The 14,350-nt window shown below is 41.8% G+C and overlaps 4 protein-coding genes across 7 annotated transcripts; 1 reads left to right on the forward strand and 3 right to left on the reverse strand.

Annotated features, from left to right (window-relative positions):
- Nucleotides 1–315: 315 nt before the first annotated feature.
- On the reverse strand, nucleotides 316–3,697 carry usp18 (ubiquitin specific peptidase 18). Of its 2 annotated transcripts, none has more exons than XM_083692458.1 (11): nucleotides 3,633–3,697; nucleotides 3,253–3,377; nucleotides 2,926–3,022; nucleotides 2,636–2,778; nucleotides 2,301–2,380; nucleotides 2,033–2,167; nucleotides 1,696–1,791; nucleotides 1,141–1,314; nucleotides 875–1,006; nucleotides 731–774; nucleotides 316–458 (listed from the first exon to the last, which is right to left on the reverse strand). In XM_083692458.1, exons 2-11 carry the CDS (start codon nucleotides 3,308–3,310, stop codon nucleotides 389–391), a joined length of 1,029 nt encoding a protein of 342 aa, XP_083548584.1. In that variant the 5' UTR covers nucleotides 3,311–3,377; nucleotides 3,633–3,697; the 3' UTR covers nucleotides 316–388. The 2 variants fall into 2 exon arrangements, with proteins under 2 accessions (XP_083548584.1, XP_083548583.1); XM_083692457.1 differs by having other exon boundaries at nucleotides 2,301–2,383.
- Nucleotides 3,698–3,774: 77 nt separating this feature from the next.
- On the reverse strand, nucleotides 3,775–6,133 carry pex26 (peroxisomal biogenesis factor 26). Its single transcript, XM_083692459.1, has 5 exons — nucleotides 5,747–6,133; nucleotides 5,447–5,587; nucleotides 4,996–5,312; nucleotides 4,516–4,656; nucleotides 3,775–4,330 (listed from the first exon to the last, which is right to left on the reverse strand). The coding sequence occupies exons 1-5, from the start codon at nucleotides 5,959–5,961 to the stop codon at nucleotides 4,218–4,220; spliced, it is 927 nt and encodes a 308-aa protein (XP_083548585.1). The 5' UTR covers nucleotides 5,962–6,133; the 3' UTR covers nucleotides 3,775–4,217.
- A 105-nt stretch (nucleotides 6,134–6,238) lies between these two features.
- Nucleotides 6,239–7,969, forward strand: llph (LLP homolog, long-term synaptic facilitation factor). Its single transcript, XM_083692502.1, has 3 exons — nucleotides 6,239–6,306; nucleotides 6,830–7,048; nucleotides 7,266–7,969. Exons 2-3 carry the CDS (start codon nucleotides 6,841–6,843, stop codon nucleotides 7,430–7,432), a joined length of 375 nt encoding a protein of 124 aa, XP_083548628.1. The 5' UTR covers nucleotides 6,239–6,306; nucleotides 6,830–6,840; the 3' UTR covers nucleotides 7,433–7,969.
- A 236-nt stretch (nucleotides 7,970–8,205) lies between these two features.
- hcls1 (hematopoietic cell-specific Lyn substrate 1) lies at nucleotides 8,206–13,981 on the reverse strand. 3 transcript variants are annotated; one of them, XM_083692501.1, is made up of 16 exons: nucleotides 13,854–13,981; nucleotides 12,872–12,955; nucleotides 12,552–12,625; nucleotides 12,070–12,199; nucleotides 11,622–11,732; nucleotides 11,448–11,502; nucleotides 11,079–11,189; nucleotides 10,830–10,940; nucleotides 10,581–10,691; nucleotides 10,453–10,508; nucleotides 10,039–10,108; nucleotides 9,782–9,930; nucleotides 9,512–9,703; nucleotides 9,208–9,370; nucleotides 9,043–9,111; nucleotides 8,206–8,632 (listed from the first exon to the last, which is right to left on the reverse strand). In XM_083692501.1, the coding sequence occupies exons 2-16, from the start codon at nucleotides 12,953–12,955 to the stop codon at nucleotides 8,499–8,501; spliced, it is 1,620 nt and encodes a 539-aa protein (XP_083548627.1). In that variant the 5' UTR covers nucleotides 13,854–13,981; the 3' UTR covers nucleotides 8,206–8,498. The 3 variants fall into 3 exon arrangements, with proteins under 3 accessions (XP_083548627.1, XP_083548626.1, XP_083548625.1); XM_083692500.1 differs by having other exon boundaries at nucleotides 10,581–10,940; XM_083692499.1 differs by having other exon boundaries at nucleotides 10,830–11,189.
- Nucleotides 13,982–14,350: the final 369 nt, after the last annotated feature.

Raw genomic sequence — 14,350 nt, forward strand, 5'->3', positions numbered from 1 at the left:
ATACTACTGTCAAACGAAAGCTACTTGATTACTTAGACAGTATACCACAAATGAACTAAAATAAATTAATACATTTAATTGCATATAAGGAACAACATATTATCAAAATGGCCATCACCAAGATACTACCAGCACCAGATTAAGTCTTTAAACCCCCATTAAATAAAGGTACAATACAGGGACGTGCACAACAATCTTGCTCCTTTGACCTGCCACTGACAAAGTGACCTCCTGGATGGTGTTTTTCTGCATCGCTCCCTTTGCTCGCACCCCCCCCCCAACCCCCCCCAACCCCCCCCAACCCCCGCCGCCCAATAGGTCACCCTGCAGAGCATCTTCTGTTGAGTCCCTGTCTTCTATGCTCTCCAGGTCTCCACCAGGCCTCTCGTCATCCTGAGCACTCCTGGAGCTTCTCTTCTGTATTTCTTCTATACAGTAGCATGTATGCAGTGCCATCTCTGTTAGCATAGGATGATACACAGAAGGTCAACTGGGCCCAGTATTTCAAAACTTTTAATCTAGATCAGAATGATCCCGATTCTTTTTTGCAATCTAGGATCTGATCTATCTGGCTCAATCTGATCCTGTATCGCAAAAAATTATCTGGATCATTCTGATATAGATTAAAAGTTTTGAACTGGGCCCTGATGTGATTCTTTAAATTCATGCTGCATATTACTGGGAACAATCGCCATTCAAAAGAGACTATTATTTTGTGTTGAATCCTTACCTTTGATATCCTCCATACGTGCGCTGAATGTCTTTCCAGCTAACCTGTGTGTGACAATAACACAGTGTGAAGTAAATAACAAGACAAGTAAATAAAAGTACAAATTTGCTGACTCGTAACATTCGAGTACTCATCTGGACTCACCCGCTGAACATAACTATCATCTGCATGGAACCAGCTCTGGTCCCCCTTGTGGCGAACAAAGGCAGTGTAGTGTCCAAACATGGCGTCGCCAATGTGCACTATAACTGCACACAAACTGTACCTGCAGTCATTCTGGAGAATTAAATCAGCCAAAAAAGCTACAAAAAATCAGTTTCATGCAACTATTAACTTTTCAGGTGTCATTATTCATCGTGTTTTTCTTTAGTATCTCAACATGCAAATATCAAAAATCATCCTTGACGTACCTTTACATAACTTTCTGAGAAACTCTCTGCTGTAAGGATCTGTGAAAAGTCAAGGGTTTCGGGGAAGGTGACTTTGCAGTTCAGCTTTCTGGTGTAACCACGGGAACTACGGGAACTACGAAACCTCTTCAGGTGCAGACACACAACAGGAGGCAGGCTGATGAGCTTGAAGCCCTACATAAGAGAGACAGAGGAATTAACTACACAGGCCACTCACAGCAGAGGAGGCATAATGGCAGGGTTGCTACGCATTTTCCTTTTCAAATTTCCTGAAATTTCCTGAAATCTGGCTCTGAAGAAATATTGAATTAAATTCTGAACTCTTCTGGTATGAATATGGCATAGGTCTGAAATCACAGATATTTGTCCAGACTATGTCAACAGATTTTTTGTTTTTATGTTTTCCATAATTTTCCAGGTCTGGAAATGGTCAATATTGTATTCCATACTTTTCCAGACTTTCCAGACCTGAGGAACCCTGCAATAATAATAATTGGAAGAAAAAAAAACTAAAAAAAAAAAACGATGTTGTTTTGTTATTCGTAAGGCAAGTACCTGTTTCGTTGGCTTCTTCTGTCCACACCGTTCACAGTAGCACATCTCACTGCCCCTTAGCTCCTGAATCTCAAAGAAAGACCTGATACAGTCTTCCTGGACAAAAGAAAAGAAAGGCACAAAGACTGAAATATCATAAAATCATTGGCTTGTTTTGTTCAAAATAGCCCACATTCACCTTTGAATCACGTATTTGATACCATCCCTCATTCCATTTCATGCATTTACAATGAGCCCGTCCTCTGATTTCGACCTCCACCAGCCTCCCCTGGTTCTGGTCCATCAACTTTGAACATAATCCATATGAGTGGACAATACATGTACAAGTAACCCTCACCAAAGAGTTGTTGTCCTCATTTATGGGCAGGGGTAGGCTGAGCAGGAAAGTGGTCCCAGAGTCGATGTATGTGCATTCTATACACTGAAGGTGTGTTTCCATTGTCATCTTATATAGACACTGGATCTCCTGAGCCTGGGGGATGAACAAACAGAGAAACTACCCATCTCTTCTAATCCTAAAAACATAATGAGCAAAAGCATAATGCTGCTGTTATTTGCAACAAACATATTATGTATTTGTATGTATTTGACGACAGAGCACCTACCAAAGCATCGTTGTTCATCTGCTTTTGGATGAGGTTCAGAATGGAGAGGAACACCTCATCTGCATCCTGCTGTACACCAACTGCTGTACACATGTTTGTCAATGCTTAGTTTGGACAGAAATGCATTTCATGATCTAAGATCGGTGCCATTGAACCATGACATCTCTCTCTTCAGTAATGATGACATCCAAGTCATCCATAGTACACCAGTGGAGGTAGTAAGCGGGGGGCAGGCCCATTGTAATGCATGAAATGGAATGAGGACCATTCTATGTATTAGAATAAGCACGTCCTCTGCTTTCTACTTCCACCAGCCTCCTCTGTGGCACACATACGGCGGATGTAGTTTCTGTCCAGGCAGTGCAGGAAGTCATGATGAGGTGCAGGCTGGGACTGGTCACTCTGCATGGCTTTTAGCACGCCCCTCAGCTGCAGAGGGACATTGCTGTTCTTTCTTTCCACATCAACCGGTCTCCACCTAACAACAAAACATTCTCAGAACTCAATGTATTTTCATTTAATTAATTAGATGGCTAATACGCTCAACCTTCAATTTTCTACAATCCACCTGTTTAAGTGTTAAATGCTTCAGTGTTACATGTTGGTTTTAATAACTCAGGCTTACTTGTCAAGCACGTCCATCAGTTCCCAGGTAGCAGAGAAGGACTGCAGCAGAGCATTCACACAGCAGGACAGGCCGTAGTTCATGAGGCCTCTCATGCCTATAGCCAGACATCAACACGTTCAGATCAACAGATAGCTGTATAACAGTAGCTTCATGCTTGAACTTTATTTAGGGTCGAGGAGGTAGTGTCCTTGTCATTTCATGTCTTTTTCATGTCATTTCATGCCTTTAATATCAATAAATGGATAGTACAGTAAATAGCTTCATGTAGAAACAAAAAACGATATACTTTCCACCATTTGCATCATATCGTACTCCAAGTCCTACCTGGTGCCCAATTGGCATATGAGGAATAGCTGAGTCTGGAGAAACTGCTTCCTGCCATTATACTCTGAAAGAGTTCCGTTCTGGACTGCTGCTGTTCAATTGGGCAATCCAGGGGGTTTCTGTTCCTTGTGTTGTAGTGTAGAAATTAAGTTGATCATTATAATAGTCAAGAAATGTATATCCAAACTTTTCCCTTAGCATCCTATTCGAGAGATTCTATTGTTCACTTCAACACCCGCGTTCAAACATAAAACGCAATTGTAAACAAATGATTTGTCTTACCAACACTGTTTGGAATATACGTTGCAAACTACTACATTAAATTAACCGATCACTAGGATCGCATACTAACCGATCACTAGGATCGGATTGATACTCACCGAGCAATCCCTTCCACAGCCTTGAGATGCAATGTTATACCTGGATGCGATAACGAGTGCTTACAGTAGCGAGCAGCATCACTTTCACTTTCGATACGCCACAGCTTCAGCGAAAAACGAAACTTAGGACGCACCTTGAACGGATTTTATTTTTCTACATGAAAACATGTTTCAAGCAAACGTGAACGTGTTTTATTATTATCCTTGTAATTAAATAATAACTCGCTAATAAAGCTCATCTTGGAACATTTTTCATAAAAGGCTAATCATATCAACCATTTCTCTCTAAGTTCTTAATCATCTGACATCACTCTCTCACTCTCTCTCTCTCTGTCACACACACACACACACACACACACACACACACACACACACACACACGATTTTGAAACAGCGTAAACATTTCTGATTAATTTTCATCTTCACATTCTGCCTTGATAGTTATTCAAGTAGCCTATTGCTGGCAACATACATTTTCAACAACTTGTATGTTTTCTCAATGATTACAGGGTCAATGATGAGTAATGTACTTCAAGTGTCAGCCAGTTCATACTATAATGCCCCCAGCACCAGGGGAATATGGTTTTACAGTCCTCTGCTCTGAGTGCTGGTCCGATAGTAAGGTGCAAACATGGCATCCCACATCTGCCTCAGCATTTGCAGCAGTGTTGATATCCAGGGGAAAGAAGAAGGCAGAGCTGTGGAGATATCACATCGAAGAGCTACACATCATAACATTTCAGTTCTTAAATACCAATCTTTAGTTAGTTTTCACTAAGTTGGTTGTCACGCAAACAGGAATATTCTCTTGATATATAGGGTACTTGAAAATTGATGTATAGTGATCCACCCACATTGTCTGAGTAATACAACCACTGTTTACCTGGATCCATCCGTACAAAAAGCATGTAGAGAAGGAGCACAGCCAGAAAGATTTTTCGAAGGGGGAATGCCCCTGCGCTGGCCACTGAGAGTCCTCTGTAGAAAAGCCTTAGCATGGCCTCAAGCTTCTGAATCAGCGTAGCTTCAAGACACAAAACACAAACATAAACACAAAGTCAGTCCATCTATCAGTCCAAACCTAAAAAATTAGGGTCCAGAGCTTTTCATGGCGACGCCATGAAATTACAGTTTAAAATGAGATCATAAATCATTTATAATGTGAGAATTTTTATCATAACAACCTAACTTGTTTTTCTTCTTTCTCTAGCACTGTGACTGTCGATGGCACTTATCAAAGGTTTTACTTACGATGACTGATGTATAGTTGACTCACTTACTGAGACAAATATACTTATGGTAAGTCGCTTTGGATAAAAGCATCTGCTAAATGACTTAAATGTGAGTGTTCATTTAATTGCACCTCGAGGTGTAGCAAGTCCAGTGGTCACCACAGGGCTGGGGCTTGGAGGTTGTCCTTGACTGAGCAGGCTTTCGTTATTCTCCACAATATCCAGTGCTGCTTGTCTCTGGTCCTCAGTGAATGCAACACTTCCCACCTCACCAAAAACCAACTCCCGTGCCTCTACCATTTGACCTAGAGGCACAAGGATATGTAACAGGTACAGCTCTGCTACCGTCCTATACCCAGCCAACCTCCCATTCGATTGGCTGTGTAGCCAAATACTGCCTGCCTCCTGCATCATTGCTTGCTGGCCCACTTTGGTGTAGAGGAGTATGCTGCCAAAAAGAGAATGACATTACTTATTTCATGTCAAGAATATTAAACAACAATCGCTATCTGCAGTATGTGGCATATCACTGTTGGGTCAGAGCAATGAGAACCTGATAATATTTGTGAACCAAGCACTCACCACATCTGCATTATTTTGGCAGGCATTTTCTCAGGGCACACATAATGCTGGAGAATCCATGCCAAAACGCCACGCCACTGGTTGAGTTCTGCCAATGCTTGAATCCCCAAAACGCATAGTGCTGCCTTAAACTCTCCATACCTGCAATATAAAAGGAAAACGGTTTAGTAGAATGGGCTAGTCAGTTGTACGGCAATGAATACAATTCAATGAGAAGTTAACATGGCATGTCACATCACTGCACAACAATCAATTAGCTGTGCCTAGAGCCATACACTGATAGCCTCTCTATCCACCAACCTGATGTCCTCTTGTTCCACGTTGTTGCAAAGACTCTCCAAACCTTTCTCACATGTGTCGAAAGCTGCTCGGAAATCTTTCTGAACCATTAATTGTTCAGCAGATGAGTCCAACAAGCTAAGTGTCACTGCTAAATTTGAACTCAGCGGGGGGCTCTGACGGACCGACCCAAAGCTGCGAGCGTGGGCCAGAGAGGCTGATGAGTTACTCCTCATTACTTCTTTCTTTGGTTGCTTGGATTAACAATTTCCAAGCTACACCACCGACTGTTAACCCGGATTTAGTAATTTCCTTACCAATTTGCAATTAAATGTGTCGTCAAGCGCTCAAGCAAGTGAAAAACGGGTGCAAATGGAGAAAAAACTGTAGCCATGTTTACATTTTCAGTGTTCGATGCATTTCCTGTCATCTGCAATGGGAACCAATCATATGCAACGTTTCTAAGGAACTTCCAAGGCAGCCAATCACCTGCGTTCTTATTCACATGTGAATAGTTTAGGTCCAGTTCACAACACGTGTGTACACGAAACTAGGTGCTCGAACGGAAGATTTACATTTATGTAAGTTGACAGCTTCATATTTCATTAAATTAAGTATTGACTTTAATTTAAAGTGTTTATTACAGTTAATCAAGTAAACAAGAGTTTGTGACGCATTTAGATGTTATGTCAGATAGTTAGTTGATGATTAGCTTACTAGTTGTAGTTGGCTAGCTATAGCCACGTCAAAGCTAGTGCTAGCGAGCTAAACTAAACTAAACTAAAATCACAGGATTTGGTGAACCTCAGTTAACCTCTGCTTGTACTGTACTATGAACTGATAAAACAATGTATATGATTCTATGTATGAATAATAGCTAAGGACATAATCGTTATGATTATCGATTAGTAAGGCTACCGCGTTTGAACATCTAGACATTGCATTGGGGTTGGTGTAGTTGTTGGGCTCCGTAACCTAACGCTATCTATAGCGATTGTTTACAATACAGGTCGATGACCAAGAGCTAAATTTCATCTGGTAAACATTATTCAAGCAACAGATCTGTATTAAATCATAATCCTTACACTTGTTTATGTTTTTCAGAAATACTCAAAATGGCAAAAAGTCTGCGAAGTAAATGGAAGAGGAAGATGCGCGCAGAGAAAAGAAAGAAGAATGCCCCCAAGGAACTTGCTCGGCTGAAGAAAGCTTTGGGACATGATGGCAAAGGAGAGATCAACATGACTGACATGCAGGAGATCGCCACGGTGGTGCCAGTTGAAAAGATGAAGGAGAAGCAAGTGGATATGGATGGAGCTGATGGTGAGAGCAGTATACACATGCACAACGTTACATAACATTAAGCGGTAGTGCTTGTCTTTCACATTGTGGTTTTTGATGTATATAGATGCAGTAACTCCTTACGGTAGATCCAGTGTTTTTGATGTATATACATGCAGTCACTCCTTCCGGTAGAAACAGTGTTTTATTGTTTCATGTCTTTCTTTTATTCTGACATCCTTTTGTTTTTGTTCCTCAGATGGGAAGATGGAAATGGACAGCAAGCGATGTAAGAAAACTCAATTGGACGAACATGGACAATATCCAACATGGATGAGCCAACGGCAAGCCAAGAAACTGAAAGGCAAACGCCTGACAAAGACAAAGGGAGGAGGAGGAAAGACCAAGAAGGGCCTGGCCTGGTAAGGGGAGACAATGGATGTCTGCTTGGACTTTAGAACCCCGTGAAACACAGGAGCCTGGAATCATGCACATGAACATGATAATTGTGGACTCCTTTTCATATGCCTTGTGTTGGAGTTGAATGGTAAAAATGTTGAAATAACGGCAAAGAGTAATTTATAATTCTACAGTACCAATTGCCTAAACAGTCATTCATTGCATGAGAAGATGCATGAAAGGGAGATAGCGGTGTTGTTTTTTCCAGGTTTATATGTTGATTATCATCCTCATCATTGATGCCAGGTGTACCATTCAGATGTTTAAGATTATTAACTTACGGGAAGTCTTATGAAGCAATATGACTTCAAAGATGACAGCACAGCATCACTAAACATAATTCACTGATGGCGCAGGTGTATACAGAAAATAAGATTCATGTTTAAGTGTTGTTACCTATCAGTCGCTCCATACCGGTATGATTTGCTATCCTTTTTTTCTCTATGGTCTTACCTAGCCACCACTAAAACGACAAATAAATAATTGGTACATGTTATAACTGTCTGTAATCTCCAAGCTGTCACACTTTCTTTTATTTTTGTTACACCTTTTTCTTTTAAACGTGGTGTGTTAAAGTGTTTTTATTGATTACATACAGTTGATTCAAGAAATAACCTGCTATTTTTAAACTGCAATACACTTGCACCAACATTTGAAAAAGTCAATTATGGTATACAATTGTAATATTCAGAATACTTCTGTGTATTTTATTTTTGTGACAATTAATAGCATATTACATGTCAATTACTTGCATAATCCATTGAGATGCAAGTGAATCAAGAAATATCACTGGACCAGTCAGCAATCATGTTTTGTAAAGGAAGCACAGCTTCTCTCCCTGACGTATGCATACCCATAACTGCACTGACTGGATTTTAATCAAATTATCAGAAAACCATTGCTGCAAATCAAACTATATCTGTTAGATTTTATCAATGTGCTTTTGTTCCTAACCCATGTAAAGACAAGGCTCAAGGGACCTAGATATGTATTGTGGGTGTGTTACAGACAGCATATTCATGTTCAACAGTGCTCACTCTATCTGCACAAAGGAAGAGGGGAAAAGACCGTAGCGTCCGTGACACTGTCCCTTCCACCAACCCTCATCCACCATTTCAATGTTTGTGATGACATCATTGGGATTGAAGGAGATCTCATCATCTGCCTCTACATGTGTAAAAAAAATAAGATCAATCATTTTCTCTCCAGAAGTTGTTGAGTTATTGACGGCCATATTGTGTTACAGTGGAGGATACTGCAGTACGTCAAAATAATCAATGTTTTACCCTAAATTGTGAGTGAAGTGAAAGAAATAGACGAGAACTGCGATATTAACCTTTTCTCAATTATTAAGGAACACGACTCCTTGAGTCCTCTCCTCTGTCCTCTCCTCTGTCCTCTACTCGCTTCCACCTCAAAATGCATTGGAGGAGGATATGTAAGGGGAGGAACCTAGCTCTTCTCCTCCAATGTGTTTTCAGTAGGAGGCGAGTGGAGAACGAGGGAGAGCACGTGAGGAGTCGTGTTCCTGACAATTAATAATTAGCCATTGTAATACAACACACAGTGCTACATACCTCCCTGGTAGTCATAAATGGCGACTGCAGTCTGACCATGCGTCAGGTCTTCATAGTCACTATCCACAGCTGTACAGAGGGGAACACAGGTACTGTATGTCAGTCTGGTATGAGACAATTATGCATTACACAACTCCTCTATCCCACAGCATGTGGTACACAGACCTGGGTATGGGTCTGGTACTTGTAGGCTTGCAATGTCTTCATAATCCCCTTCATCCTCCTGCTTCAACTCTGGTTCTGGGTCGTGGGGAGACACCACCAATAAATCCTCTGCACGCGGGGGCAGAGACGGGGGCTCGTCATAAACTGGCTCCATCTCTTCCTCCTGAGACCATGGTAAAAAAAATAAAAATAGGCTGTGAATTTCATGACTGGACCATAGTGGTGAAGGAGGAATGACCGTTATTAACACAAAGATTTATAAAGTCATCAGTGATTCATGTTGAACTTTATTGGTGGAATTTACCTGCATTTCTGGCTCAGGTTCATCTCTTGGTATCTCAGGCAATGCCCTGTGTGTTTCAGGCAACTCCCTGGGTGTCTCAGGCATTGCCCTTGGCAGCTGTGGTAGGGTCCTCTTGGTCTCTGGGACAGGTGGAGGGCCTTGCTCTTCCTCCCCCCTGCTATTCTGTTCTTGTTCCTCCCTGTTATTTTGTTCCTGTTCGCAAAGAGGGATATAAACCACTGTGTTCAGTGTGTGTGTGTATGTGTGATATTAGTGTTTATGTGTGATTACCTGCTGTCTGCGTCGGGCCTCCTCCTGCTCCCTTTTCTCCCTGGCCTGTCTCCTGGCCCTCTCCTCCTCAGCTCGCTTCTTGTTCTCCTCATCTGACTCTCGGGCCAAGTTCTCAAAGCGTGCCTTCAGGTTCCCTGCACCTGCACTTGCTGCACAGACAAGCAGGTTAAACAAGAACAGTACTGCAATTCCCTATTTCAACTTTGGCTAAAGGTTTGGCAAGCAAACTTTTAAGAGGAAATATAAGGGGAACTTACAGGCCTCCAATGGCTGTGTCTTCTCATAGGCTGAGGTAGGGGATTCCATGTCTGTGAAGTCCATTGCACTCTATCCATTTGCAAAGGCAATGAATGTATATTATGGTAAACATTATAGCCTAAGAGTGTTTATAGAGATCAGTATCATAATAGGTCAGGGACAGTGGAGGCTAGTGGAGGCAGAAATCGTGTTTGTTACCATTCCTCATTCCATTCCATGCATTACAATGAGCCCGTCCTCCGATTTCTGCCTCCACCAGCCTCCCCCGTCCATACTTATTTGATACCATTCCTCATTCCATTCCATGCATTACAATGAGCCTGTCCTCTGATTTCTATCTCCATCAGCCTCCCCAGGTCAGGGAATATAATACTGTTACCATGTATTTATAAATATTATTTGTAGGAACTCACCTTATCCCTGCGGTCAGCCTGGACTCCATACTGCCCCCCAAAGCCCTTGGCATAATCTGAGCGTAAAGGCCAAAGGGTCATTTTCATTGTTTAAGAGGTTAACTGGGATTACAATTTGAGTAACTCACCTTTCTGAGACTGGTGCTTCTCTGTCTCTCCCTTATAGTCATAGCCCAAGGCAGCCTTGTCTACTTTCTCCTTCTCCACCCCAAACTTCCCCCCGAATCCCTTTGAATAGTCTGGTAAGGGAGGGATGAAACATGACAAAGAGATTGATGTCTTCCATGCTAAGTACAGTAACACTTCAAAACAAGTCTGCACCACAGCAGTTAATTCAAAAAGGGAAAATACACACAACGAAAATGAACTTGTCTCACCTTTCTGAGACTGGTGCTTCTCTGTCTCTCCCTTATAGTCATAACCCAAGGCAGCCTTGTCTACTTTCTCCTTCTCCACCCCGTACTTCCCCCCGAATCCCTTTGAATAGTCTGGTAAGGGAGGGATGAAACATGACAAAGAGATTGATGTCTTCCATGCTAAGTACAGTAACACTTCAAAACAAGTCTGCACCACAGCAGTTAATTCAAAAAGGGAAAATACACACAAGGAAAATGAACTAGTCTCACCTTTCTGAGACTGGTGCTTCTCTGTCTCTCCCTTATAGTCATAACCCAAGGCAACCTTGTCTACTTTCTCCTTCTCCACCCCGTACTTCCCACCAAATCCCTTGGAGTAATCTGAAAGACATGAGCAGGGTGTAACAGATGTCTGGAGTAGAGCAGGGGAGGCCGGCGGAGGTAGAAGTCGGGGGACAGGCTCATTGTATTTCATGGTTTTGGAGGTTTTAGAAAGGAATGTGTTTGATACCATTCCTCATTCCATTCCATGCATTACAATGAGCCTATCCTCCGATTTCTACCTCCACCAGCCTGGAGTAGAGGTATAGGAGAGGATGTGCAGAAAGTGGATGGGGCTTCCCTGTCTGAGAGCAATACCTTTCTGAGATGTATGTTGTTCCACCTGCCCTTTGTATTCAAAGCCCATGGCAGACTGCAGGAAGAAATAGGGAATACATCATCTCAGGACTACAAACTCACCCTTTTCATGATGCATCATTTTCCTTTGTATTTGTTTTTCCGTAACTTGACAGAAAAATGTTCGAGTCTCACCTTATCCACACGGTCTTTCTGTACGCCAAATTTCCCCCCGAACCCCTGTGCTCCATCTTTCTGAGAGGAGTGCTGCTCCACCTGCGCCACATAGCCATGCCCCACTGCCCCCTGGGGAATAACAGATACAAACACAGTACATGAACACTCGAAATAATGAAACACCAACCCTGGTCTATGAGAGCTGCAGGGTGTACAGACTTTTCTTACAGGCTTTTGTTCCCGCCAAGCCCTAACACACCTGATTAAACTTATCAAGGTCCCGATGAACAGGGAATAAGAATCAGGTGTTTAAGTGATAGACTTGAACTAATGCCTGCACATACTGTGATTTTGGTTTGGCAACTGCTATGAATGATAAGCTTTGTTGAAGTGTTACAGTAGGTGAAAGAGGAACATCGCATTATCACCAGTAATAAAGTTTACTTGATTTGTGTTGGAACCCAACCTTGTCCATTCTGTCTTTCTCAACCCCAAACTTCCCTCCATAACCATAGGAGGCCTTGGGCGCCTGCTCCAGCTCCTTCTTCTTGATCCCCGCATGCTCCTGAGACACCTTCTGTCTGAGCTCTGCTACACTGGAGAGGGGATGCAAGGATCACACACACACACACACACACACACACACACACACACACACACACACACACACACACACACACACACAAACACACACACACACACACACACACACACACACACACACACACACATACACACACACGCACACATTTATTCACAGTCACCAGCCCATATTAGGTAAGACTCACAGCATGACAGCCTGTACTCTGTTTTCACTTCCTTTTCCTGTTTCTACAGAGCTCCAGCCCCATACTCTGCATTTTCATTACCGGTTGGGCTGCCTAAATGTTTCCTGGTTCTCAGACAAGTCACACACAGAGTACACATTGTTTCTCATTGATTGGTTACCTGATGTGTTCTTTACGACCTGAGCCCTCAATGGTCTTGGAACCCCATCTCTGTTCCTCCTCTGACACATCGTTCTGAAACAAAGAGCCAGGTCCCTCTCATCCCTCAATACACACTTTAAAGACCAATGTGTCATTGGAAACAAAGAAAAGCAGGAATGCTGCCTACTGTAGTTATGGCAAGCATACAGTAAACAAAACATTCAATCCACAGGGAGGAAATATTGATTCGAACAGTGATTTAGTCAACAGGAAAGTGTTCCTCAATGGATAGCTCCATAAGGTGCCCCTCCCTCGCTTCCTCTGTCCCCAGCAGCTCACCTCGAAGTCAGGGTCAGTCTCCCAGTCATCACCCTCCACAGCCACCTTCATGTTCACATTGTGTCCCACAACTGACTTCCACATCTGGCAGAAGGGAGAGAAACAAATGCAGTATCAATCTAGACAGAGTTGGCCAAAGCCTAATGGGCTGCCAATTCTACTTTGACATTCATATGCATCTCATCTACAAGTGTATATCACACCTCTTTACCTGAAAATATAAATATGTGCTTTACAGTATTATTATTTTCCTTTTCTACTTTTTTTGTCACAGTGGAAAACCTGACTTCTGACTTCCACAAGTCTAATTTTACTGCTGTCACAAAAGAAGGAAGTCGAAATTTAGCAAAATGTAGCAATGACATATTGTCTTCTCATCATACTAGGCCTACACAATAATTATAAATGAACAGTTTAAACACAGAGTATCCTCAGGGAGTTGATGGCATACTGTACAGCTGACATGGGCAGAAACATTTCCTTTCCTTACAGTGTACAGTAATTGATCTTTAAAACCCTCTTGAGAATATCACTGCATTTTAATGTCTGACTTTCTTTTCTGTGCAATATATAGGCCTTAGCTAATACAAGGAAGAGGAATAATACGATTATTAGTAGTAATTACATTAGCATGGAAGTAGGCTACTGGAAGATAACGGTAATGGATTGTGGTGTGCCTGTGTTGTTCATTTGATTCACTTTATGTTACTCTACTGTTTCTGGGCACAGTAAGTCACCCATAATCATTTGACTTATACAGGTTCCGTTAAAAAAAAGCAATATATTTCCCCGTTATAAAATGTAACATGCCAGGTAGCTAATCATGGCACATAATAAAAGAGTAAGTAAACCACCAAGTTGCAAGCAAGTCAGCGACTTCCTGAGTCGCAGAGGATAAGTTCTGATGTTCCTCCTTCCCCATACTAAGTTACTACTGTAAAAAATAAATAAGCACGCATCGTTTAGCGGTGATTACACTTACCCTTTAGTTGTCAAACTATTTGTCCGTACTTTAGTTAGTATGTTACAAATGTAATGTGTCCTTTCGGTGAGACTCTGTAGCAGCTCGAGGATGGAGACGCGCAAGTTATGATTGAGGAAATACTGCGCGTGTCCTGAAACAGGCATCTCCGCGAAGTACATACTCTGTATCAAACCTCCAAATGATGCATCAAAACTTTTAAAATTAATTTTTCATTCACTTTAATAATCAAACACCGACGGCTATTAATTTTCGGATAAATATATTTTATTTAAAAAATAGCCCAAGAGAACAACCAACTGCAGTGTATTCTGTGCATTTCACACGTATTATCATTACGAGATTCAACACCTGCTCGGCGTTTGCACTTGTTATTATAAGGGAATTCATTACAAAACAAGGCTAAACAAGGATACTGTGCTCAATTACATTTAATATTAATTTCTCATTTAATCAATTCACATTTATTCACCTTTTTTTTTTTTTTTTTTTTTTAC

This window comes from Argentina silus, assembly GCF_951799395.1.
Source record: "Argentina silus genome assembly, chromosome: 20".
Lineage (NCBI taxonomy): Eukaryota > Metazoa > Chordata > Actinopteri > Argentiniformes > Argentinidae > Argentina > Argentina silus.